General features: G+C 44.7%; 1 protein-coding gene across 3 annotated transcripts in view; it reads left to right on the forward strand.

Annotated features, from left to right (window-relative positions):
- The first annotated feature begins 3221 nt into the window (after window positions 1-3221).
- The window catches only part of MYO5C (myosin VC), a 114341-nt gene continuing 90091 nt past the window's right edge, over window positions 3222-27471 (forward strand). For 2 of the 3 annotated variants that reach the window (XM_043471962.1, XM_043471964.1), the window contains exons 1-5: window positions 3222-3393; window positions 17855-17965; window positions 20607-20772; window positions 21333-21477; window positions 24836-24992. In XM_043471962.1, the coding sequence (XP_043327897.1) occupies window positions 3367-3393; window positions 17855-17965; window positions 20607-20772; window positions 21333-21477; window positions 24836-24992 (606 nt within the window). In that variant the 5' untranslated portion in view covers window positions 3222-3366. Of the gene's footprint in view, window positions 3394-13040; window positions 13046-17854; window positions 17966-20606; window positions 20773-21332; window positions 21478-24835; window positions 24993-27471 lie in introns of those variants that run through there. The other variant, XM_043471963.1, reaches the window with a different exon arrangement.

Below are 27471 nucleotides of genomic sequence, written 5' to 3' on the forward strand. Positions count from 1 at the left end.
TCCTTGGTTGGGGAACTAAAGTTCTACAAGCTGCGTGGTGTGGCTAATAATAATACTTAATTTAAAAATCAAGAAAAAAGTAATTAGACCTTTAGATTCCTTTCTTAACTCTGAGGAACCGCACAGCTGTCCCTACCCAAATTATGCCTTTTCTTTTTCTTTATGTTTTTTGGGACAATAAGTGCACAGAATTGAGTTTACCATAGTTTTCTTATTTTGGCTCCTATTGTGGTTGATCCATGTCAAGCCCGTTTTAATATTTTTGGTATCACTTTTTGCTTTATCCCCAGTCCCACTTCCCTCAACCTCATAAATATCCACTTTTGTTTATTTAATGGATGACTTTATAATTTATCACCCACATGCTTATATCCATGGACAACATATAGTATTGCAATTTTTGTGAGTTTAAAATATATATGACTTGTGCTAGCCATCTATTCAGCATTGTTTTTCATATCTCTCTAAGTGGTATCGGTAGCTCATGTCCACTCCTACCAGAAGCTGTACAGTTTTATATTGTAAGCACACATGATTTTACTTATTCATCCCCCCTTTTGATGGATATTTAAGTGTTTCCAGTTCTTTGATATATAACTGTGTTGTGATGAACATCTACTTAACTGTCTCTCTGGGTGACAATGTGAGACTATGTGAGAAATTTTTCTGCCTGAATCTATTTTCACTAAATATTCTCAGATTGCTCTCTCAAATGGGAGTATCAGTACGGTCAGTTCTAAATATACGCATGTTTTGCCTCCACAGATTCGACTGCCCTCAGATCCAAAATATACATTTTTTTTTTAATTCCAGAAATTTCCATAAAAGCAAAACTTGAATTTCCAGCAGCTGTTTACATAGCATTTTCATTGTATTAAGTATTATAAATAATCTAGAGATGGTTTAAAATATATAAGAATATGTATAGGTTATATGCAAATACTATGCCATTATACACAAGGGACTTGAGCAATGGAAGAGTTTGGTATCTTTGGGGGTCCTGGGACCAGTCCTCGCTTGGATACCAAGTGATGACTGTGTAGTTCCCACAGCTATGTGAGCAAAACAGTTCTTGTTTCCTCACATCCTAGGCAGCATATGATGTTGTCCAACCTAAACATTGTTCCTAATCATATGGGAGCAAAGTGCTATCTTCATTTGCATTTCTCTACTAATAAAGTTGATATGTCTTTATATGCTAACCAGCCATTTGAGTATCCCCATACACAAATTGCCTATTCATTTCTGCTACCAATTGTCCAGTTTTTAAAACTGGAGTTCCCATCTTTTCTTTAACCAGTTTACAATAGTTTCTTATATATTCCAGATTAATATTCTAGATATTGATTATTTGTTTTTTAATTGCAAATATATTTCCTAATCTGTTGCCTTTTGTGTGTGAATGGTGTTCTTTACTGAACAGAAATGTTTCATTTTGATGACCTCAAATCTGTAATTTTTCCCTTCTATAGCTCTGCTACTTTGTATCTTAACTCATTCTTTCTTAACCCAACAGTTAAGATATTACCCCCTGACTTCCCTGGCTTAAGACAGTGGTTAAGACTCTGCCATTCCACTGCAAGGGGCACAGATTCCACCCTGATCAGGAAACTAAGATTCCACATGCCAAGCACTATAGAGATATTACCCCTATTTTTTTTTTCTGGCTTTGCTTTTAAGTTTTAATCATGAATCCATCTGGAGTTTATTTTTGGATGTACTGTTTGCCATGCACTTGCTTTTTTCCCCCTATATAATGACCCTTCCAGATCATCCTAAAAGAGATCAGTCCTGGGTGTTCATTAGAAGGACTGATGCTGAAGCTGAAACTCCAATACTTTGGCCACCTGATGCGAAGAGCTGACTCATTTGAAAAGACCCTGATGCTAGGAAAGATTGAGGGCAGGAGGAGAAGGGGACAACAGAGGATGAGATGGTTGGATGGCATCACTGACTCAAAGGACATGGGTTTGGGTGGACTCCGGGAGTTGGTAATGGACAGGGAGGCCTGGCATGCTGCGGTTCATGGGGGCGCAAAGAGTTGGTCACGACTGAGCGACTGAACTGAACTGAGCTGAATGACCCTTCCATTAAATCATCTCTTCCTTCCTCATCAGTTTCTCTAGGCCACTATATAATGCAAGGTCCTGTTGGAGGACTACGTTCTGTTCTATTATTCATGTATTCATTCCCATGACAGTATCACACAGTTTTAATGGCTTTGTGATATCCCTTAACACAAGGTAGGGCTAATCTCTCCTCTTTGTTCTTTGTTTTGAGAATTGTCTCAGTTATACACAGACTTTTATTCCATAAAAAATATAAAGCGAAGTTGCTCAGTCATGTTCACTCAGTGATCCATGGACTGTAGTCAACCAGGCTCCTCCATCCATGGAATTTTCCAGGTAAGAGTACTGAAGTGCATTGCCATTTCCTTCTCCAGGGGATCTTCCCAACCCAGAGATCGAACCCATGTCTCCCTCATTGCAGGTAGACGCTTTACCATCTGAGCCACCAAGAAAGCCCCCAAAAATATAAAACCACTTTGCAATTCTGCAAAAGTCCTGCTGGGATTTTTATTCCAGTTATGTTAGGCTCATATATTCATTTGGGTACAATTGACACATGTACAATATTAAATATTCCTATCCATGCAAAGAGCATGACTCCCCATTCCGACCTTCTTTTTGACCCTTGAAAAGAAATTCAAACATTTTCTCCACAAAGGTAAAGTGTCTTTTTGTCAGTGGATACTTCATTTTCGTTGATATTACAAATACCTCACTTTCTATCTATCATATTTTCTAACTGGCTATTTATCATACACAGGAAAATTATTCATTTTAACATCTGATTTTGAATATGGTTACCTGACTGAACTCTTTAACAAGTTCTAATGGTTCTCCTGGATTTTCTATGCAAATGGTTATATCCTATACTCATTCCAGTAAGCACCGTGAGACCTAAAGAAGCTAAAACTTGAATCGGGAACGCTTCGGAACACACCTTTTTCCTGCTTTGAGAGCCAGGGAATCCCCAGCGGACTAGTTCTTGGTTGGGCGCTCTCTGACCCCGCCAGGTGGACCCACTTAACCGCGGGAACCAGCGGGGCGGTGGGGCGCCCCGCCCACAGCCCCCGTCCCGCCAATCAGAGCGAGGCGTCGCCAGGTGGGCCGGGAAGGGCCAATCCGGGACTCCTTTCTTCCAGCACTCGGGAAAGTTCCTCGGCTGCTGGAAAACTTCTCCCACGGCATGGTCCGGCTCTAATTTCTTGGGCCTGCAGGACGGTTACCTTCCGCTGGGCCGCGGAGCCGCCCGCCCAGCCCCCCGAGCCTCTCATCTCCGCAGGCCTCGAGCTGTCTGCCTATGGCGGTGGCCGAGCTATACACAAAGGTAGGCGGGAGGTCCAGACCTAAGGGAGGGCGCGAGGGAGGGCAGCGGCCAGGCGCTAGTGCTGACTGTACCTGGCGGCCGGGCCACACCTGCGCACCTGGCGTTCTCGCCTCGGGGAGGGGCTGCAGAGGAACTGCGGGTCGGGGAGCGTCGCCCCCTCGAGAGCTCCAGCCCCTGACCGTGGGGAAGGCCCCCTCTTCCCCACACCTCCCCCGGCAGCCAGAGTCCCCTCGGGCTGGGAAGACCAGTGCGAGAGGCTGCTGCTCCGGACCCGAGCTTTTCGGTTTCCAGGGGGGTCGCGTGTCGGTCCTGTTCCTGCGCCTCTCGGCCCCTCCTCCTGAGCCACAGGTGGAATCAGAGTTGCCCACGGAGACAGAAAGCTCAGACATGGGCGAATAATAACATCCATAATCTTTCTTCTTGGGAGCCCCTTTGAGCACCTCGGCACAGAAGCTCGAACTGCAGCATTCAGGATGTTTTCTAGAATTCCTACATTCTGACTCTGGGAACCACTTTAGAGCATTCCTCTGAAACCTCCTCTTCGCCACCGGAGGGCTCCCCCCACCCCAGTCTAGGAAGGCCAACATTCCCACACGGTGCCCAGAATCTTCTGAGATGAGCTTGGTTAAATACTAGGATAAAAAGTGTGAAAGTGTTGGCCCTTCTGGAAAAAAATCCATTCTAATCGCTTTAAAGCCATCCCCTACCCCAGTGGAGGAAATCTGTGGTCCCTGGTCCTCAGTCTTCAAATGGAAAAGACTAGAATTCTGCAATTTCCCCTGACATGTGCCCTAGATTTATGTTTAAAAAGACACTTTTGCTGTAGAAATAAACAATAGGTGTAAATTTGTTTTAGTTGTTTAAGCAACTTTTTTTCTTCTACTATGTTTAGTTAATAGTAAAAAATACAAATTAACCAAACTATTTTCCCCCCTAATGCATTTCTATTAACCGGAATTCTAAATGGCAGTGTTGGAATAGTTTTACCTGGGAGAATTGTGAGTCATCAGATATTCAACCATGCTACTTAGGGCTTCAACTTATTGAAGGTAAAAGAAAATTCTTGAACAAAACTATTCTTGGAAGCTACTTTGAGGGACAGAGAAAAAAAATTGATTAATCCATTTTAAGTAAGTTTTTCTTGAGGCAAAAATACAGGGATGTGAGGACACCTGCCATCAAGTGCCTCACACCAGAAATCTTCATTAAATGCCAACTTGGTACCAGGCACAATGTAGAAAAACTACCATGAATGAGTTTTCTAGAGGTGAGCTTGGATGGACAAAGACTGAGAATCCCAGAGCCAAAAGGTGCCTTGATGGCCATCTCTACCTACTTTTGTGTCCAAATAAGTCCTGTGTCCGTAAGCTGCTACCTTTCTTCCCGGTAGCCAGTCAGCCTCCACTTTGTCAGTTTCAGAGCTACCCATCTGTGAGGCTCCCTGTTTAGGTTTTAGTGAACTTGCTTTTGTTAGAATTCTTCTGTAAACTAAGACAAAATCTTACACCCTCTCCCTTGCTTCCTCATCACTCCCTCCCTCCCACCTTCCTGCTTGTGGAGGGGAGGGTGGGTAGAAAAAAATGTTAAGTGATAGTCTTGCCTGGAGGAGTTTTCTTTTTTAATTTATTTATTTTTGGCTGCACTGGGTCTTCGTTGCTGTGTGCGGGCTTTCTCTAGATGCGGCGAGCAGGGGCTACGCTTCATTGTCCTGCTCAGGCTTCTCATTGAGGTGGCTTCTCTTACTGCAGAGAAGAGGTTCTAGGCACTCAGGCTTCAGTAGTTGCAGCTCCCAGGCTCTAGAGCACAGGCTCAGTAGTTGTGGCGCACAGGTTTAGTTGCTCCTTGGCGTGTAGAATCTTCCCGGATCGGGGATCAAACCCTTGTCCCCTGCATCACCAGACAGATTCTTATCCATTGCACCACCAGGAAATCCCAGAAAGTTTCTGGTTAATGAAAAGTGAGTACTGTCAAGGAATTCAATCTGCTGAGGTCTGGAAAGCACGGAGGTGCCTGCTCAGGGATGGGGCTGAGAATCTCGAGTGCCAAAGAGTTAGGTCAGGGCTTCAAACTCCAATGAAGATTTTGAATGGGGGTGTTTTAGGCAGTCAGATATGCCAGCAGTGACCATGGGAGAGAGGCTGGAGTCAGGTGGCTGAGTTCTCAGGTCATCCTAAATGTCCGGGAAAGAATCAGGGCTGGTAGCTGAGTTCTCAGGTCATCCTAAATGTCTGGGAAAGAATCAGGGCTGCAGTATTAGAAGTGGAGGATGCAAGCTGAGTCCAGAGAGCATGTAAAGGTAGATAAAGAAGAGAGACTGAGCTGGGGCCTCTGAGGGGGAGGGATGAGCCAAGAACCACGTGAGATTAGAGTCTGGATGATGGAAGCAGGATGGTGCTGTTGATGCAGGGACTTCAGGAGGAGGAGACATTAGGAAAGTTACGAGGCAAGGTTTTTGAGGGCACTTCCTGGGGGCATTGCCCTGGCTGATTGGAGGATGGTGTAGAGGATGGGCCAGAAGTTTCTGCCCAGAGGTAGCCACTGAAGCCCAGGCAGTGAGGGCCTCAGCAAGAGGTGAGAGAGAGCCGAGACAGAATGCTAGGGCTGCATCCCCTAAGGAAGGGAGAGGAGGCTGAGGGGAGGCAGATGGAGCCACCACAGGGAGGAGGACACGGAAGACCTGGCGTGGGAACCACAGGAAGAGGTTCTGAGAAGGGAGACTCCTGCGAGGCAGTGTGTTGAGAGTAGTTGCTGCCAGTTGGAGTGTAAAATGACCCACCCCTTTTCAAAATCTGTTTGGCAGTATGCCTTAGAAATGTTCAGAGTGTTTGCTTTTCAGCAGCTCCACTATTTGAAATCTCTCTGAGAAAAACCGGTCTGGCCATCCTCTACTTGAGCCGCTCTGGGGCCCTTGTCACTTTCAGACTCACCAACCAGCTGCAAGCTCCCCCCGACCCCCCCCCCCCGCCCCCCGCATCATCAGGAGCCACCTGCCAGCTCCTACCTCGGCTCATGCTTTGCCAGACTTCCTGCTGTCCAGAAGTGCATTCCTGCAGCTTCGCCCCTCTGTGCCCTGGTACAGTATCTGTCTGTGCTGCTCACCAGAGCCTTACCTTTACAAATTCAATTTGAGCAGTGCGTCTTCACTCTCTCTCTTTTTAATCGAAGTACAGTTGATTTACAATATTGTATTCGTCTCAGGTGTACAGCGAAGTTACTCAGTTATATATCTTTTTTTCAGATTATTTTCCTTGATAGACTAGTGCAAGATATTGAATATTGTTCCCTGTGTTACACAGTAAACCCTTTTTGCTTATCTATCTTATGTATAGTAGTTTGGATCTGTTAATCCCATACTCCTAGTTTATCTCTCTCTCCTCCACTCCTTTCCCCCATTGGTAACCATAAGTTTGTTCCCCATGTGAGTCTGTTTTGTATATGGATCCATTTGTATTATTTTTTTTGATTATACATATAAGTGGTATAATATTTGTCTTTCTCCAACTTAATATGATATTCTCTAGGTCCATCCATGTTGCTGCAAATGGAAGTATTTCATTCTTTTTTATGGCTGAATTTTACACATACACACACACACACACACCATCAATTTATATTCTTACCAACAGTGTCAGAAGGTTTTTGTTTTTCACACCCCCTCCTGCATTTATTAGTTGTAGACATTTTAATGATGGGCAGTATGGTCAGTATGAGGCGATACCTCATTATGGTTTTAATTTGCATTTCTCTAATAATAATTATTATTAGTTGTTGTTTAGTAGCTAAGTTGTGTCTGACTCTTTTGTGACCCCATGGACTGGAGCCTGCCAGGCTCCTCTGTCCATGGGATTTCCCAGGCAAGAATACTAAAGTGAGTTGCCATTTCCTTCTCCAAGGCATCTTCCCAACCCAGGGATTGAAACCACATCCCCTCTGTCTCCTGCATTGGCAGACAGATTCTTTACCATTGAGCCAACCAGGGAAACCCAAAAATTATCAATTAATTGCTAATAATTAGCAGCGTCAAACATCTTTTCATGTGCCCATTGGCCATCTGTGTATATTCTTTGGACAAATGTCTATTGATGTCTTCTGCCCATTTTTTCATTGGGTTGTTTATTTTATTTTGAGTTGTATGGGCTACTTGTGTATTTTGGATATTAACCTCTTGTTGAGGTTAACTCACATTGCTGAGCAGTGCCTCTTTCTGAGAAATTTTTGCAGCCAGTCCCTCCATCCAGGCACATTTCATGATGATATAGCAGCTGCTTAACTCTTTCTCCCCTGTTAACCAAGAGTTTCTAGAGAACTGGAAGCAATAAGGACTCAGTAAATGTTTGATGTGTGCATGCTTGAATGAGTTTTTCTGCTTTCAGAAAGAGCTATGGGCATGACAAAGATGGTGTGGATCGTGGTCACTTTTATCTTATAGTCACTGAGTACTTCTTATGTGCCAGATGCCATCCTCAGAGGTTTGTGAACTTTATCCTCAGAGCATCTTTCATTTAATCTGAATAAACAAGGCCATGTGTTAGATAGTGCTATCCCATTTTTACAAATCACTCAAGTAAGTTGCCTAAGATTACACAGAAGCAATCAAGCTAGGATTAAAAGCCTGTCTTCTTAATACATCCTACTGTTACCACCTATTCAACCACCTTCATCATCTTCCGTTTCCTCCAGGGATCTGACCTTTCTGCCCACAACACAGAGGAGTTTTGGAAAGTCCATCCATTTCATAGCTACCTCCTCCAACATCTGGTTATTTATCAGATCAAATAACCATCTAATAACTAATAACTAATTAGTTATTCTAATTACTTCTAATAACTAAAATGGAACCAACCCCAATGTCCAGCATAGGGCTAGAGTTAAGTGAATTACAGAAAAAAGAATAGTATGAAGCCATTGAAAATGCTACTTATGAAAAGTTCATAACAACATGGTAAAATGAGGATACAAGAATGTATCCGCTGTGTGATCATAAACAAATAAAATATGCAAAGTATGAAGACCATGTATATCAATAACAATTTGGCAGTCAGTTCTATAGCTATAGAGGAGTCAAGGAGAATGAAGGCTGAGGAAGCATCTTTAGGTTTGGCCACCAGGATGTCCTTGGCGTTGCTTCTCTTTTAGTAAAACAGTGAGGGCACCTGGGCATGTGGAACTGGTGGAAGACTGGAATTTGAAGATATAAGAAAGGCACCAGGCATGGAATAGCTTCAGAAGGGACTGGTGGACCTGAGGCTGGGTGGCAGGAGTTAAGACATGGAGCTCTTTAGAATGAGGTGTGGACAGGACTGAGAGAACTTGAGGAGAGTGATAGTACCACCAAACTTTTTCTTACAGCATCATTCCAGACCCTTCACCATCAAGGCCACCTTCCTCTGGATGATTTTCAATTCCTTGATGCCCATCTTAGTGGCACTGTTCTCTAGGCCTGGTCTGCTCAGCCAGAGTACTGTGGAACTTGTGGGGCTGCAACCTCCTACGAGCAGCCCTCTGTGCGGGCGAGCTGAAGTCATGTTCTGTTTGTGTTAAGCAGAGCTGCTGTGTGATGCTCCTGGAATGCACTGACGTGGTGACGGGGTTAAGTCTTGGTTCTGCTGCTTCCTAACTGGATGACATTGAGCAAGTTACTTAACTTCTCTGAGTTTCCACACCCATAGAATGGATTTAAGTCTTACCAGTCATTTTCATTGACTTTTACACAAGTCATTAAATAACTTATGTAAAATCCCTAGCACAATACCTGACACATAATGCTTAATAGAGGTTAGTTATTTTTTTAATATTGATCCTATTGTAATACAGTTAATTTTTGGTACCTAACCATTGGATGTTACATTTATTCCTGTTTAATTATCCATCTTGTTGTTCAGTATTCTGCAGCTTATCAAAACCTTTTTGAATCTTAAAAAAAAAATTTTTTTTTATCTTGATCATCTTTAGCTCATCATTTTATGTGTGTATTTGATATACATGTGTTCTGGTTTTTTTATCTAAGATATTGGTGACGGTGATGAATGCAAGGTGCAGCAGTAGAGCTCTATAGCATCCTTCTAAAGACCTTAAATTGCTGTAATTTATTAGGACTAAGGTTTTAGCTACAGATTCACAAGTTATATTATCCTTTATCCATCTCTTTCTCTTTCTTGTGCTTGAGGAATTCACAAGGCATCTTCACAGAAGTTCTACTGAGACTCAGATATGCAAGGTCAAGAGAAATGCAGTCCAGGGCCTCAGTTCAAAATAAGGTCAAAGCTGAGTTGAGTAATTTCCATTTGGGTATTCTAAACAGCTTTTAGACTTCTATATATCATTAACCACTCTGGAAAATTAGATTTATCTATCATATTATATTTATCTATTGTATTATATATGAATAGTTTAGGGATTTCCTTGGCAGTCCAGTGCTTAAGAGTCCACACCCCCAGTACAGACAGTTTGGGTTCAATCCCTGGTTGGGATACTAAGGTCTTACATATTGCATGGCATGGCCAAAAAAGAAAAAAATTATATATGAGTAGTTCAAAAGAGTATAAAAAAGGGGATGTAAAGACTAAAATACCAAGTTTATTTGTGCAAACTACTTGGAATTTGAATATATGTTCAGTAGATATTTTTATGTTTTATGCTAGCTATGGGGAAATCACTGTATTGAGTTCCAGGGCACAGAGATGAGGCTCCTGAAGCTCACATGCCAATGGTGGAGAAGGGAAGCTACCTGAAACCTGGGGAAGGGGCAGAGAGAGTTCTAAATGGAAGCATCCAGTCCTGCCTGGGGTGGAGGGCATAGTGGGTGGGGTGCGGGGGGGAACCACCACATGTGGGAGTCTTGAACTGACTCTGACTGCTCAGAGCAGCTTGCTCACTGCGGGGGAGAGGATGGGTGACACCGTGGGTGGAGGAACAGAAAGGGCACAGCAAAGAGCCAGGAAGAGTTTGGCATGTTCCAGAAACTGCCAGTGGTTTGGGCGGCAGCAAGCAGGGGATGGACTGAAATAGAAGGTGAGTGAGGCCTGAGTAGAACTGGCTAGGACAGTGGTTCCCAGGCCTGGATGTTTTCCACCATCCATCAGGGGGAACTTTTAGTTTTCATCTTGCTGGGTCCCACTCATGGAAATTCAGGTGTGGGTAAAGGAATCTGTATGTCCACAGAAACCCTGGGTTCAGCTTGGTTGAGGAAGCACTCAGCAGGCTGTGGGACTCGTCAGGAGTTTGGTGGGGGCAGCATAGGGGATCCAATCGGTGGCCGTGGCATGGGGGGAGTGGATGGGGCACACAGGTGAGACCTGTTTAAGATGTAGGCGTTCTAGCTCCTGGTGACCATTTAGTTGTTAGGGGTGAAGGGAAGGCAGGTGGGGGTGCCCAGTGCTGTCCCAGCTTTCTGATTTGAAGAATAAGAGAATTGAGGAGGAAGATCGCATTTGAGTCTGGTATAATGATCACTTGAGCCCGGCATTTGTGTGTCAGAAGAATTTAAGGGGTGACATATGGGAGACAGGTGGAAATGTGGTCTAGACCCACTGAAAGATTGGGGCTGGAAGGCCTCCATGGTGCTGGGGGAGTGGTGGAAGCTGTGGGCATGGGTGAAAGGCTCCAGAAACAGTCTGTCATGAGGAGAGGCCACAAGGACCTTGGGAGACACGGGAGGAGGCTGGGGAGCAGAGAGGAGCCTGGAGGGATGACTGAGGTGGAGGAGGAGGAGAGGGCGAGTGTGGGGCCACTGCTCTGGCCTGGCTGACCGAGAGTGTGGAGACCCCCTTCCAGTTCAGAGAGTGGCGAGGAAGAAGACCCCCAGCACCCCACACGCCATGTAAATTCTCCAAGCCATTTCTGTGCCTGACGCCGGCGGATCCCTTAAATAGGCAGGAGACATGAGCAGGTACCACTCGCTTCTCATCTGAGCGTGTGGGGGGACGGATGTGGCCTGTGCCTGGGACGTGTCACTTCCTGAGGCTCAGGACTCCTGAAGCCTTTGCCTCCTTCCCCAGCCTCCTGGGCTGGGGCACACCAGGATTTCCCTCTGTGGGAGGTGGGCCTCTCCTCTTTCCCAGCCCCACTGCAGGCGGCCCTGGAGGGCTTGGCAGGTGGCCCGAGTCCGGAGGCACCTGCCCCAGAAGGAAGGAGCCATCCTGGGGAGGTCATATGACAGCTAGTCACATTGTTTGTCCAAACGCTGCAAGGGTATGTCTCCCTCCACTTTGAAGTGTGGCCTTGTGGGTCAAGGAATGTGTGGGAGGAGGGCAGGACCTAGTGGGTGTAACTGAGGTGGAACTGGGTAAACTTGTGCATGTTTACTTACCAGGCTGGGTCTCAGCTGTGGGGCCCTAAACAGCCGACAGCCTTGCCAGTGGAGGCACCAGGCTTGGTGGGGTATGAGGGACAGCCTGGGGGTCCGGAGCTGAGGGAGTCATTTGTGTTCACGCTGGAGAAAAACAGACTTTGGTTTCACGTGACCTGTTATATTTCATGCTACTTTGAGCTGAAACAAACCAGCCTGTGCACTCTCAAGGAGACGGTTGCAGTTGAGAGTTCAGGATTATTTTCCAGGCCAGGCTCATTTAATTAACAAGTAGTTCAAAGAAGGAGTCCCAGGCTTTGGCCCCCTGGAGTCCTGGCCTCTGAGATGCTCTGTGTGGTGTTTGGTGAGTTACTGGCCTCCCTGGGCTGGAGTTTGGGGATCAGTTAAACAAAGGGCTTGGGTTGGCTTAGTGACTTTTGCATCACTTCTCAGAGCCCCAGGATTCCATGGGAAGGCCTGGGGGACCTCAGCTGCAGAACATGGTAGGCTACCACCGTTTTGTTTGAGGCAATATCTAAAAAGAACTTTGACGGACAACTTGGAAAAGACAATCTCCTGGGACCCTTTCAGCTGTAAAATTCTATAGTGGCCAACTCTTGATAAATGGGATAGTCTCAAATTATTTTTATCATAAAAATATTAGTGATTTCAGTTTTATGGAGTTAGTAATAATATTTTCGATAGCAGATCTGATGTAAAAAACCGTAGCCCATGGATACAGTATGTGTGGAATGTGGGTGTGGGGGTCTGTGCTTGTGAGGCTTCTGTCCACCTATTTGCATGGGTGTGTATTTCTAAGTGTGTATCATCACCTGCCAGGTCATCCTTTTTTAGTATTTGTATATTTATTTGTCTGTGCTAGGTCTTAGTTGCGGCATATGGTATCTAGTTCCCTAACCAAGGATGGAACCCCAGTCCCCTGCATTGGGAGCATGGAGTCTTAGCCATTGGACCATCAGGGAAGTCCCTGCCAAATCATTCTTTTTTTCTCTTTAATATTTAGTTATTTATTTGGCTTCACTGGGTCTTAGTTGTGGCATGTAGGATCGTCAATCTTTGTTACAGCACATGGGATCTTTTAGTTTCGTCATGTGAACTCTTAGTTGTGGCAGGTGGGATCTAGTTCCCTGATCCCCCAGCCCCCTGCATTGGGAGTGTGGAATAGCTAGCCACTGGGCCACCAGGAAAGTCCCTGCTGGGTCATTCTTCCATTTTCTCTCTCTCTCTGTTTCCCTCCCACCCACCCCACCCCACTCACAAATATTACTCACCCCATGCCACATTCAGCAAGCTCCTACTCTTAGCTAGCTGTCAAGAATGAAAGCAACCCAGATAACTTAGGGAGTCATGATTGATATCAAACCAATGATATACATACTTTTTTGTTTGATAAGTGAGGCAGCTTATATTAACTAATAGGTTAATAAATGTGCGTCTCAACCAACTTTGTCCTAGTCTAGTCCTGGTACCTGAAACTTTGTTTTATACTTATTCTTTATTTCCTTCAACAACTTATTATGAAGATTTAAAGTATACAGAAAAGTTGAAAAAACTTTACAGTCAGCATCTGTCCCACCACCTAGATTGCAGTATGAATATTTGACTGTATTTGTTGTATCAAGTATGTGCATCTTTTTATACTTCTGTCCACTCCTCAGCCCATCTTATTTTTGGAAGCATTTTAGGGTAATTGCATACATCAATACATGTCCTCCTAAATATTTCAATATACACATTGTTCAGAGTTCCACATTCGTTTTTTGGTTTTTGGCCACACCACATGGTCTGTAGCATCTTAGTTCTCCAACCAGGGACTGAACCTGAGTGATGGCAATGAAAGTGCCAAGTCCTAACCACTGGACCACCCGGGAATTTCCAAGAGTTCCATATTTGTTTAGTTCTTCATGTAGAATTTCCAGACAACAAAATGTACAAATCTTAAGTGAACATCCTCTGAGGTTTGAAAAGTGCTTAACACCTATTAACCAAAACCCCTTCAAGGTATAAAATGTTGCCATAGCCCACAAGAGTACCTCCCTGGACCCACCATACCTGGAGGCGACTATTGTTCTGATTTTTTCTCCACATTATATTTGCTTTACTTGTTCTAATACTACATTTAAAGGACTTGTACAGAATGTACTCATTTGTGTACAGCTTCTTTAACTCCATCTAACATGGAGATTCACTCATGTTCTTGCTTATATCAGTAGTTAATTCTTTCTATTGGTAAGTAGTAGTCCATTGTATGAGGATACCACAGTTTTATGTTTTTTTATTCTCATGTTAGTGGACACAGAGTCTAATTTTCAGCAATTATGAATAAAGTTACTATTAAATGTTCATGTACAAGTCTTTTTTGTAAGCGTATTTTTGATTTTTGCCTTGTTTTGTTTTGGCCACAATGCACACATGCGGGACCTTAGTTACTTGACCAGGGGTCAAACCTGTGCCCCTTGCAGAAGTCTTACACACTGGACTCCCAGGGAAGTCCTATATTTGCCTTGAAAGATGATATATTCTGATTTATATTACTTATAAAAGTAAAATATGCAAAATATAGAGAATATATAAAATCATAGTGAAGAAAAATAAAAAGTCATAATTATTGCCCAGAATTTTATGTAACTGAAATAAGTATGATCTCTCAACCTAAAGAAGTATTTTCTCATGGTGGAAAGGCACCAGTAGACCACGGGCCACATGTTCAGACCAGGCCATCATTTGGTCATGACGTTTGCCTTCTCAGCTGTCCAGAAGCAGAGATTCACAGAGGACAGTGTCTTGTGCGTGACTGTCCTCAGAGTCAAGGATGGTGCCAGTTCAGTGACCAGGGACTATACTCAGCAGGATGGCAGGCACTTAGACAAAAGTGCCTTGACTTTCTCTCCTAAAGGCACAAACATTGCCTGTTACAAGAATTTACACACTTGACAATTACCTTCAGAAAGTTCATCTGTCCTGGTGAGGGACAATGCCAGAGGACCAACGTTCCTTTGGCCTGTGAGTATAAGGAGGTAGAACGGAAGTGCCACTGTAGGCGCCATCCTGAACTGGTTGCTCATCTCAGGTCTGCTTCTGGGGAACCTGGAGTCCCTGAGGCTAGTTTTCTCTGGGAAATGAGGGTTAGATGCTAGATGGCCTCTTAGGCTTCATCTAGATCTGGGGTGAGTTATGAGCTATCCAGCCTCTGGATTCCGGAATTTTTCTAAACGCTGCTTCATGTCTCCATGTGAGTGCTTCCCAATGCTTGTTCCTTTTGGCCTGGTTATGTCTCAGGACAGAGGGGTATCCTGTAGGGGTACCCCATTGCTAGAAACCACCGATACGTGAGCAGAGAGACGCAGATATACACATATGCACATACAGCTCTAGGTTAAAGATTGGCTGAGTTAGTAAAAAGACCATGTTGACAAACCAGCACTGTGCCAGACACATACATGATAGATGCCTAGGTGTTGAATCTGTAAATTAATGGCTAGATGGATGAATGAACAAGAGAGTAAAGAACAAATAAATGAATGGATGACCATAGAAGAATGTGAGATGTGGGGTCCTGGTCAAAGCAAGAGCAGTCAGTGTATGATGCTGACAGCACGCATGGAGGAGAGAGAAGAATGGCTCATAGCGTCCTATCACAGCTGCCTTGTAGGGACATGGCAGTCACTTTGTGTTTGTCTCAAGCAGCATTCAGGAACCACTGGTGAATTCTGGAGAATGATACTGCCTGCTTCCCAGTGTATGAGTGTGAATTGTTATATTGCCATAACAACATACCATAGACTGGGTGTTTCAACAACAGAGGTGTATTAATATTTTCTCACAGTTCAAGAGGCTGTACAGCCCCCGTTCAAGGTGTTGGCCGGGTTGGTGTCTGGTGAGGGTTTTCTGTTTGGTGCAGACAGCTGGGTTCTCACTGTGAACTCCCATAGCCTTTCTTTTTGTGCATGCAGGGGGAGAGTGTGTGTTTGCAAGCTCCGTTGTATCTCTTCTTATCAGGACATTAATCCAGGGCCTCGTGACCTCATTTAGCCTTAATTATACCTCTTAAAGAGCCTGTCTCCAACTATACTCTCATTGGGTTTAAGGCTTCAACATTTGAAGTCTGGGGAGGGGGAACATTTCAGTACATAGCAGTGTGGTTCAAGAGCCTAAGGACTTGTACATCAGCATGGAGCCAGGTGGGAAGCTGAGCTTGGAACTTCTGCATTTCCCATGGAGGGAATCCCTGGCTGCTGACCAGTGCGGTAAGACTGTGATAACATCACTGTAACAATACTTCCTTACAAAGTGCCGTCAACTACATAGCTACCCAGTCTTATTTAATTTTCCTGGCAAATCTATGAAGTAGGTCTTGTGCCCATTTTGCAGATGAGAAAAGTGAACAGGAGAAGTGTCTGGCCCAGAGCCACATAGTCCGTCAGTGGTGAAACAAATCCCTCTGCTCCAACTCATGTTGCAGTGCTTAGATCTTCCCATTGAGGGGCTCACAGATTTCCTTTCCACTCCCAAGCTTTCCTTTTCAAGATGTATTTAGGAGGCTTTGGGAATTCTGTTACCTGTGACATGAAGCAGCTAGACCTGGTGCGTTGCAGATACACTCGAAATTACCTCAGGGGCTTCCCTGATGGCTCAGTGGTAAAGAATCTGCCTGCCAACACAGAAGACACAGGTTTGATCCCTGATCCAGGAAGATCCCGCATGCCGCAGAAGCAGCTAGGCCCATGCACCACATCTATTGAGCCTGTGCTTTAGAGTCCAGGCGCTGCAACTACTGAAGTCTGAGTGCCCTAGAGCCTGTGCTCTGCAACAAGAGAAACCACCACTGTGAGAAACCTGTGCACTGCAACTAGAGAGTAGCCCCTGCTCTCCACAATTAGAGAAAAGCCCACACAGCAATGAAGACCCAGCACAGCCAATAAATAAATAAATAAAATTATTTTAAAAAAATTACCTCGGGCTTCCTTTGTGGCTCCGCTGGTAAAGAATCTACCTGCAATGCGGGAGACCCAGGTTCGATTCCTGGGTTGGGAAGATCCCTTGGAGAAGGGAAAGGCTACCCACTCTTGAATTCTGGCCAGGAGAATTCCATGGACTGCATAGTCCATGGGGTTGCAAAGAGTTGGACATGACTGAGCAATTTTCACTTTCAAAAATTACATCACAAGCAAAAATTAGGTAAAGGCATTCCTAATGAACTTCAGTTCAGTTCAGTCACTCTGTTGTGTCTGACTCTTTGCGACCCTATGGACTGCAGCATGCCAGGCCTCCCTGTCCATCACCAACTCCCAGATTTTACCCAAACTCATGCCCATTGAGTCAGAGATGCCATCCAACCATCTCATCCTCTGTTGTCTCCTTCTTCTCCCGCCTTCAATCTTTCCTAGCATCAGGGTCTTTTCAAATGAGTCAGTTCTTCACATCAGGTGGCCAAAGTATTGGAGTTTCAGCTTCAACATCAGTCCTTCCAGTGAACACCCAGGACTGATCTCCTTTAGGATGGACTGGTTGGATCTCCTTGCAGTCCCAGGGACTCTCAAGAGTCTTCTCCAACACCACAGTTCAAAAGCATCAATTCTTCGGTGCTCAGCTTTCTTTATAGTCCAACTCTCAAATCCATACATGACAACTGGAAAAACCATAGCTTTGATTAGATGGAGCTTTGTTGCAAAGTAATGTCTCTGCTTTTTAATATGCTGTCTTAGGTTTGTCATAACTTTTCTTCCAAGGAGCAAGCATCTTTTAATTTCGTGGCTTCAATCACCATCTGCAGTGATTTTGGAGCCCCCCAAAATAAAGTCTCTCACTGTTTCCATTGCTTCCCCATCTATTTGCCACGAAGTAATGGGACCAGATGCCATGATCTTAGTTTTCTGAATGTTGAGTTTTAAGCCAACTTTTTCACTCTCCTCTTTCACTTTCATCAAGAGACTCCCTAGTTCTTCTCCACTTTCTGTCATTAAGGGTGGTGTCATCTGCATATCTGAGGTTATTGATATTTCTCCTGGCAATCTTGATTCTAGCTTGTGCTTCATCCAGCCCAGCGTTACTAACATAGTGAACAGAGAAAACTTTCCCTGAGTCTAGTCATCTAACGATTTGTATTTTGCTTTTAAAGTGCTGAAATTAAACCTGTCTTATTCTCTTGGTCAGTATAACAGGGTTTGGATTCCTGATTCTGAAGAAGTTTGGAAGTCTGCTGAAATAGCAAAAGACTATAGAGTTGGCGACAAAGTCTTGCAACTCCTGCTGGAGGATGGAACGGTGAGGGTCCTTGGTCCTAGCTACCTTGATGTATAAAGGAGGAACCGTGGGGTGTGTACAGGAGGGACAGGCAGATGTTGCTGTGGGTGCAGCCCATGGGTGGGCATATGAGGGGGCAGCTGGAACTGTGGATCCAGCTGTGTTCTTATACCCCTCCCCACCCGCCCTGCCCCCACCCCACACTACCTTAAGATATCAAATGTCCTACGTCCGCTGAGCCTCTCTCTGGAATGAGAAGCAGTGGACAGGTCTGTGTTCTGCGCTGCCATTCTGGGGATTCAGCAATGTTGGGAGGATGCTGAAATAAAGATTTTATTTTGGTTTTATGAGTGTCAGCAGAGACTGGGTGTAGATGAGAAACTTGGAGAGGAAGTTATTTGAGTCGTCGAGCTATAAAGACATCTTACTGGATCCATAGCTAGGCTGACCTTAGGTTTTTAGAATCAAGTCTCTGGGTGCAGAGCTGGACAAAGGATTTTCATGATCTATCTGGATGTGGGAGTTAGTCTGGGGAATATCATGTGAATATTAAAGTGCTGGGATTTTCAAGGTATGGAAATGTCTCTTAGAGACAGAACACGATATTGCCCATCAGTCAGACTGTCCTAGATTCGGGGGTCATTTCCTGAGATTCTGGAAAGAGAGACAAACACAGCAGTTTAAAAAGGGCACGTGCTCTAGAATCAGACTATCTGGATTCAAGTCCTGCCACAGCCACTCACTAAGTCTGAGCCTGTGAGTCCTCGCCTTCATTACATGTCAACTGAAGTTAGCAGCAGCAGGACCTCACAGGACTGCTGGAGACCAGGTGAGGTCATGCTTGGGGGTGTGTGCAGATGCAGGGGACGAGGCCGAGATGCCTTTCCTTTCCCAGCAGATACTCCTGGGGAGCCTCAGTCATCTGATTAGGGATCAGATGGCTTTGGAGAGAAAAATCTCAGGGCGGCAGTTGCAGTGGCAGTGTGTTGCCTTCGTAACATGAGCAGGACTTCAGGTAGCCACATTCCTGGCCCTGAACCAGCTGCCCGGACAGAGGAGGAGGGGGAGAGGCAGGCAAGGTGACAGGCGGCCACACTGAGCTTTATTTAACCCATTGTCTATACCATGAAGGACAAAGCCTGCTTTGTGTAAGAGAATGTCGCCCCTGTCTCCAACAGTCAGTCTCATGTTCTTCACATTCACATTCCCCCCTCCCCCAGAGACTGTTCCGTTCATCTTTCCCTCTGTTTCTTTTACACATAAAATGTACACGTGTGCACACACGCACAGTGGCTCAACTGGAAAAGGAGGCTGTTGATTTAAAGCAGATAACAGAAAAACTCAGGAAAAGTAAAAAATTATATATGAGTAGCACTTTTCTTTATCTTATTCTTGAAAGTGTGTAGGTTAAGAATAGCCTGCTTGGGGCAGGTCCGTAAACAAAACTGCATTGATAACGAGCAAGCAGCTGCTCCGGGGACCTGTGCCCAGCTGTCCTGGAGTGCCCCGAGCTGCTCTCCTTATGGAAAATGGCCCAACACATCAAACCCCCTGCCAGCGCTAACGAAGGCATCACAACACAGGCTTCAGAGTCAGCCAGACCCATCTTAACTGTGTGACCTTGGACAAGGAGCTTAACCTCTCTGAATGTCTCTCTTTAACTCTTAGTTTGGGATGCCATGCCCTCCTTGGAGAGCAGTTTTGAGGATCAAGTGGAAACCAGTGCAGAGTACTTGGCCCAGGGGCTGCAGAGCGGGCTGTTGCTAAGGGGGCAGCTGGGTCTCCTTTTGCACCTTGTGCCTTCCTGGGAAGGTGGAAGGGAAGCAAACCTGCTGGGTGACTTTGCTCAAGTCACTTCCCCAAGCTGAGAAATGAAAGCTCAGGAAGGTAGAACAGGTGGTAGAAAGGGCCCTGAGTGCTCTGACACCTACAAGACCCACAAGACCTTTATTCTGCTCAGGCAGTTACTTCCGGAATACTCACTGGTTAAATCCCACAGAAGAGGGGCCATCCTGGGCCAGTTACTCAGTCCAGGGCTGAGGTTGACAGAAACAGGCAGCCCTGCAGCAGGAGACGTGTGCCCCTGGGAACACAGGCAGCTGCAGACAGGGGTCACTTGCACAGGGAGCTGCCCACAGAGAGACACCCACATCGGCGCCTTTGGACACTCCTCACCACAAGAATGTCGACTTCCAACAGAGATGCAGCAACCTTAGAGCTTCAAGGGACCTTAGATCACTGAGTCATTTAGCAAAAGAATCTTATTTTGAAACGAAAATTTTCGTGGCACCCAGAGGCTGAATCACATACAAGTAGAGCCCCTGTGTCAGAAATTGGACAGGGTGCCCAGGTCCCTGGCCATATGGCTTCCTTGTCACCCATCATTGAGGGCTCTGTAGCTCTGAGGACCCCCAACCCGGTCCAGCTTGTCTTTTCACAGATGAGAGAAGGGAGAGCCAGAGAGGTTGAGTGACACATTCTAGGGCATACAGTCAATACCTTGATTCCCTGGCTCCCAAAATTCAGATTATTTTCTCACTGCTATACATATTATTTGTTTTCCAGAGTGCCAAAGAGGGGTAGATAGGAAAGAGGGCAGTGATTCAGCAGAAACACTCCAAATCTTTTACTTCCAGAGCTTTAATTTCATCTTTGTCCAAAGGAGCTGGATTATTCCGTTGATCCTGAATGTCTGCCTCCACTTCGGAATCCTGACATCCTTGTGGGTGAGAACGACCTCACAGCCCTCAGCTACCTCCACGAGCCTGCGGTGCTCCACAATCTCAGAATCCGTTTTGCAGAATCCAAACTCATTTACACCTACAGCGGTAAGGAAAGCAATTCCAGGAGAGCAGGAATGACACTGAAATTTAATGCTTGCTGTCTACAGCATCCTGATTATGTTTTAGATTATGTTTATATTAGAAATGGTTGACTTCTGTCAAAATGTGTAATCACACCTAAACATTTGCCCAGATTTCTATATAAAAGATACAGACATCTGAATGTAGAATATGTTATAAAATGAACTATCTAGGTAGGAAGAGTCTTCAACAAAAACTAAGATTGGACTACCAAGAAAAATGTGTGTGGGTAAAGCTTGTGTTTGAGTTTCTATTGGGTGTGATAAGCTTATTACTGGAGCAATATTATCATTATGTTTACACTGAGGATGGTAAGAGCCTCTCAGTTTTAGGGCATTGCCATCTGCCATCTTGTCTAACCTTAAGAGTGGCCTAGAAATGTCGGTGACATCATCAGAGAACTGAGATTCAGAGCATAAAGTGACCTACCCAGAGTCACACAACAGGTTTAATGAGTAGCTGAGCTGAAAGTTTCTCTAAAGACCTGAAGAGGTGACATCACTGCATCCAACATCTTTCCTCAGGAATCATCTTGGTGGCCATGAATCCTTACAAGCAGCTGCCGATATATGGAGATGCCATCATCCACGCCTACAGCGGGCAGAACATGGGCGACATGGACCCACACATATTTGCTGTGGCAGAAGAGGCATACAAGCAGATGGCCAGGTAGGGCTTCCTCTTATTCTCCCAATGCTCCTGCATTTGCTGGGCCCTCACAGTGGCAGGGAGACAGCTGGCCCAGTCTCATTAAAAGTGACCCTCAGGGACTTCCCTGATGGTCCAGTGGTTAAGAATCTACCTTGCAGTGCAGGGGATGTGGGTATGATCCCTGGTCTAGGAACTAGACATGTTGCAGAACAACTAAGCCCACTACTACAACTAGGGAGTCCATGCACCACAAAGATCCTATATGCTGTTCCTAAGACCAACAGCTAAATAAATAATTATTTTTAAGTGACCATCAGACTGGAGGGGGTGCTTGGTAGAGCAGACTGACTTGTACCAAATAGCAAATGACTGTTAGATATAGCTGACCTGTCTCCACCAAGTCTCCTGGTTTTACTCCTAGGTAGTCCCGTCTGTCCTATCAATCTGAGAATAATCAATGCTTTTCTTGCAGTGTGTTTGGTTGGAAGAAAATTGATTTATTCGCTACTATGAGATGTTTAGGCTTTTTTACCCGCTGAGTCAGAAGACTCTAATGATAAATGAGCACAGGTTTTAGCTGTAGGATATTTGAAGTTTTATGCTAATTTTGCCTCTTCTTTCTCGTGTGGTATGTGAAGTTCTTATTTTGTTAGTACAGGACGAGACACTCTGCACACACTCCCACACATCACCCTGAGTGCCCTCAAAAGAGCCCATGATGAGGATGCCCAGGCAGTGGTCAGACGAGTGAGATTTGAAGCCATCCACCCAAGGTCACTCAGCAAGAGAAAGGCAGAGCTGGGATTTTCCCTCAGATTTCTAGATTCCATGTGTAATTTCTTTTCCTCATAACTATTCTGTTTTGTCTTCAGCATCCTGATCTGTAAAAGGATCTTTGTAGATCCTTACAGTTTGCAAAAGAACTTTGATAGACAGTGGTCTTGTTTGAGTCTGGGAACACCTCTGTGAAGTCTTATAAGCTGCCGTCAGTGCCTTATTTCCAGATCAAGACTTGAGACACAGGACCTGAATCTGCTACTATTTACCTGGACACAGCGCTGAGCTCCCTCAGCTTCAGGGTCCTCATCTGTGAGCTAGATGCTCAGTGACTTAAACAACATAGAAATGCATGATTCTCTCATGCAGAAAAGTCTGATGGGCAGTCCAGGACTAGCATGCCACCTCTACCACTGGGTCATCAGAGACCCAGTACTTTCCAGCATCCTGATCCTTGGGGCAGGACCCACATCCTCAGAGCCAAGCTAGTGCTCAGCCCTCTTCTCTCTTTTCTAGGCTACAGAGTGTTCCAGGGAAAGGGTGTGTCCCTCCTGGTTAAGGAGCCCTCCCAGAAGCCCTACAGAGCACTTCTGCTCGTAGCTTATTGGTCAGGATCTATTCACATGACTGTGCCTAGCTGCAAGGGAGGCTGGGATATGTAGTCTTTTGTATGAGCAGCAACATGCCCACTAAGAACTGGAGCTTAGACCCTGAGAAGCATGGGGATGATGACTATTGGGTCTAGAATTATCAATTAATGACCAATCACCTGGGACACTTGAACCCCATGTCCTTAAGCTCAGCAGGTATTCTCCATGCTCCAGTCAGGCCATGAAAGACTCTGAGACTCCCTCTTCTTTGAAACACATCAGAGGCTGGGAGACAGGCCAGCTTTGCTCTTGAGGACACCAGCTAGCCCCGAACCTGCCATCCCTACTCAGGTGCTATGACAAATGATGTTAATTCTCCCCCTTTCCTCAGCCCTGGGGTAGCATGGAGACTCAGGAGCAGAGGGCAGCCATGCCTGACAGTGCCAGGAAATAAAAGATCTTGAAGATCCCCCCAAAATTGCCAATTACCTTGGCTTCTTGCTGCAGCAAGTTTCCTTTCAACCCTAAAACACTATGGTTCTAGGATTTACCTTGGCCCCTGCAGGTCTCCAGGGCATCTGCAAGATTAGAATCTGTGTGCCTCAGAGCATATAGGACTACTCCTGGGTGTCAACAGCATGAGCTCATTGGAGCTTCAGAGCTCAGCCAGGTTCAAGCTTGAAGAGCCGGGTTCCCCTAGAGGCCTGTCTAATTGCAATGGCATAACTGAACATAAAGCAGGCTCTTGTTAGACTTGCTGATACTACACTGGGAATCAGGAGAGCTGGCTTCAGTAACCCCAGAGTGTCATTCATGTCCTTAGCATCTTAACATCCTCTGTGGAACCAGGGACTCTCTCTCTAATGTCCTCTCCAGAGTTCCCAGGGAGGCTGTGTGTTCTGTGCATCACCGAGTCACTTATAGTCATCTGTAAAATGGATATACAGGATGTGGTTTAGGACTTTTGTGAGGTTTAAATGAGAATCCTTGTAAATTATTCACCAAGAACCTGACACACAAGCGGTGCTAGGATGGCACTGTAATAAGGTTCTACCATCATCATCTTATGACATGAAGTTTAGTGCTTTTTTTTAAGATCTCCATGTTATATAACAGAGTATGTTGGCTTGTGGAGCACACGTTTCCAGGCACATCTCAATTAATTGCTCTCAAATAATGTCTTAAAAATGTTTTTATATTTAAGTGAAAGGAGAAAGGAGGTAACACAGGCCTGAGACTGATGTCCTTAGAGACTTACATGCAAGTTTGGCCCATGGTGAGCCTTTGGGAACTTGGAGTTCAGGAGGGTTCATAGAATTTCCTAATTGCTGAGTAACAATTATGAGTGACTCACTATACCTAAACTATTTGTGTGAACAAGGTGGTTCAGGCTGAACATCCGCTTTCCTTCTGGGCATCTGGAATTTTGGTATGTGATAGGAGAGGATACCTATGTGACCAGCCCCCAGTAAAAATCCTGGACACTGAGTCTCTATTGAGCTTCCTGGGTAAACAGTGTCTCCCATGTGTTGTCATAATTCATTGCTGGAGGAAGTAAGTGCATCCTGTGTGACCCCCCTGGGAGAGGACTCTTGGAAGTTCACACCTGGCCTCCTCTGGACTCAGCCCATACGCCATTGACCCTCGCTGATTTACTCTGTCTCCTTCTAGTATAGTAAGTCTTAACCATGAGTACAAATGTGTGCTGAGACCTGTGAGTCCTCCTAGTAGATCACTGGTCTGGGATTGGCCTTGGGAACTCTCAATACAGGGGACACAGCAGGAGGCAAAGTTGTGCATTCAGCAGGATCACAGAGAAAAAGACTAGAAGGAAATTCACTGGCATGTTAAAAAAGTTACTTTAAAAAAAAAAAAGTTACTTTAGCATGATAAAACCAAGTCCCTTCTGACTTATCTGCATTTTTATTAGTGCACATGTATTGCCTTTTTAATGGGAAGAAATGAACATTTTAAAAGAATTTTTTAAAAAATCCTTTTGTTTGCCCTAGAAACAATAAAAACCAGTCAATAATTGTAAGTGGGGAGTCGGGTGCTGGAAAGACAGTGTCTGCTCGCTATGCCATGAGGTACTTTGCCACCGTCAGCAAGTCCAGCAGTAATGCTCACGTGGAAGACAAGGTCCTAGCATCAAACCCCATAACTGAGGTGGGTACCCTGTGGGGATGGGGAGTGGGGGCAGAGGCGTATGTGTGGAGACGTGGGCTGGTTCATGTATATAGGTGTACCTTGTTTCATCACGCTTTGCTTGATTGTGCTTTACAGATATTTCTTTTTGTTTTTTTTCTTAAAACTAGCTGAAGATTTATGGCAACTCTGTGTCAAGCAAGTCTTATCAGCTCATTTTTTCAAACAGCCTTTGCTTATTTTTTGTCTCTGTGTCATGTTTTGATAACTCTCAAGGTGTTTCAAACCCTCCACCAGCAAAAAGATTATGGCTTGTTAAAGGGTCAGATAATGGTTAGCATTTTTTTTTTAGCAAAAAATTTTTTTAAATTAAGATGTGTACATTGTTTTTTAGATACAGTGCTATTTCACAGTTAATACTCTATATAGTACAGTGCAAACATAACTTATCTGCACTGAGAAACCAGAAAATTCATGTGACTTTTATTGTGACATTTGCTTTATTGCAGTGGTCTGGAACCAAAGCCATAGTGTCTTCAAGGTATGCCTGTATGTGGTCCTTTAAAGACCAAAGAAGTAAGGGCAGGAAAGAGCCAGGAAGTCTGTTCCCCGGTGGGATTTGTAGGAGACTAGAGCACGGATTGCTGGTTCCAAAGCTTCTTTGCTCTACCTGCTGGGCTAGAAGTTCTACCATCAGGATTTTAGGAGTCCCCTGTTTACATTTATATCCCAGGGGAAATTTCCTCAACCACAGACACAACTGGTACACTGAGACCAGCAGTGTTCTCTAGCCAACCAACACCAATTTTCATAAGCTGATTTTTAAACATTCAGGAATTTTTTTGCAAGTTATTTTTAAAGCCTTGGTAGCTTGAAATCAGTCATGGTGGAAATATTTACACCTTTCAAATTGGTAAATGTCACATATCCAGGCTCTTCCTCCTTCCTTCCCCAAGACTGACTCATTAGCACACCACTGACTTGGGCAAACATATGGGCAGGGCTGCCTGTGATGGCACCAAGGAGTAAGGAGACAGCCCTCAAGGAAGAAAGAGCATCTGACAGCTCAGGGGAGAGGGAAATGAATCGATTTGGATTTATTTGGACGCATAGCAAATAGTTAAGACTGTTAGATTCTTAGACCTTTTCTTTCTGTGCTCTCGAATCAAAATCCTCAATGAATATTTATCAGACCACCTATTTTGTTCAAGTCACTATGCCTGATAATACAGGAAGTAAGGAAAAGATTAAGGCCCAATCCCCAAGTTTTAAGACTCCTCTAACATAGCCTATTTTAAAGTTAAATAGAAAGATAAATCACAACCCAAGATTGCAATAAAAAGGTTGTCAAGAAACACTATGCTGTTAAATGCCCACAGGATAATATTGTGTGGCTGTTTCTTTAGGGTTGGTCTCACCTGCAGTTATAAGCTCCATGAAGGCAGGACCATGTTTACTTGGTTCATCTTCACCTACCAAGCATGTGGACCATGGCAGGTGCTGAGTAAACACATGTTGTCTGAAAGTATAATGACCTGGACAGGAGCGCAGTATTTGTGCATAAGAAAGGTACTTCTGTATGGAGGGTGCCCAGGAAGGGAGAGGACAAGAAGAGAGACAGAAGTCAAGAGCAGAAGTAAAAAGCAAAAATCATGCTCAATGTGGGAGGGATGGTAGAGGGCTGTTTTTTGGTTGGGTAGAAAGTTTGAGTAGGGAAGTGATAAGGGATAAGGACAAAAATAAAGGCTGGATGAAGGAAGTGGACATTAAGCATCTCTAATAGTTTAAGCATAGATGAGTTGAGGCACTTTATATTGATACTATCTCATTTAATCCTCCCAACTCTGTAAGATGCATCCTTATATTACAGATAGAGAAACTGAGATTTGGAAAGATGCTTGCTAGCATCTCACAGATAGTAAAAATGAACCTGGGGCCATGAAACATCAGAACCCATGCTTTCCCTGATCCTGCTCAGTGTCTGTCAGTAAGATTGAGGAGAGCCTTGAAGTAAGATTGAGGAGATCCTCCTGCCCCCAATCCCTTCCAGCATCAGGGTCTTGTCCAGTGAGTCAACTCTTTGCATGAGGTGGCCAAAGTATTAGAGTTTCAGCTTCAACATCAGTCCTTCCAATGAACATCCAGGACTGATCTCCTTGCAATCCAGGGGACTCTCAAGACTCCTCTCCAACACCACAGTTCAAAAGCATCAATTTTTCAGCGCTCAGCTTTCTTCACAGTCCAACTCTCACATCCATACATGACTACTGGAACAACCATAGCCTTGACTAGAGAGACCTTTGTTGGCAGAGTAATGTCTCTGTTTTTTAATATGCTATCTAGGTTGGTCATAACTTTCCTTCCAAGGAGTAAGCGTCTTTTAATTTCATGGCTGCAGTCACCATCTGCAGTGATTTTGGAGCCCAAAAAAATAAAGTCTGACACTGTTTCCCCATGTATTTCCCATGATATGATGGGACCAGATGCCATGATCTTAGTT

The sequence above is a fragment of the Cervus canadensis genome, chromosome 6, assembly GCF_019320065.1.
Source record: "Cervus canadensis isolate Bull #8, Minnesota chromosome 6, ASM1932006v1, whole genome shotgun sequence".
Lineage (NCBI taxonomy): Eukaryota > Metazoa > Chordata > Mammalia > Artiodactyla > Cervidae > Cervus > Cervus canadensis.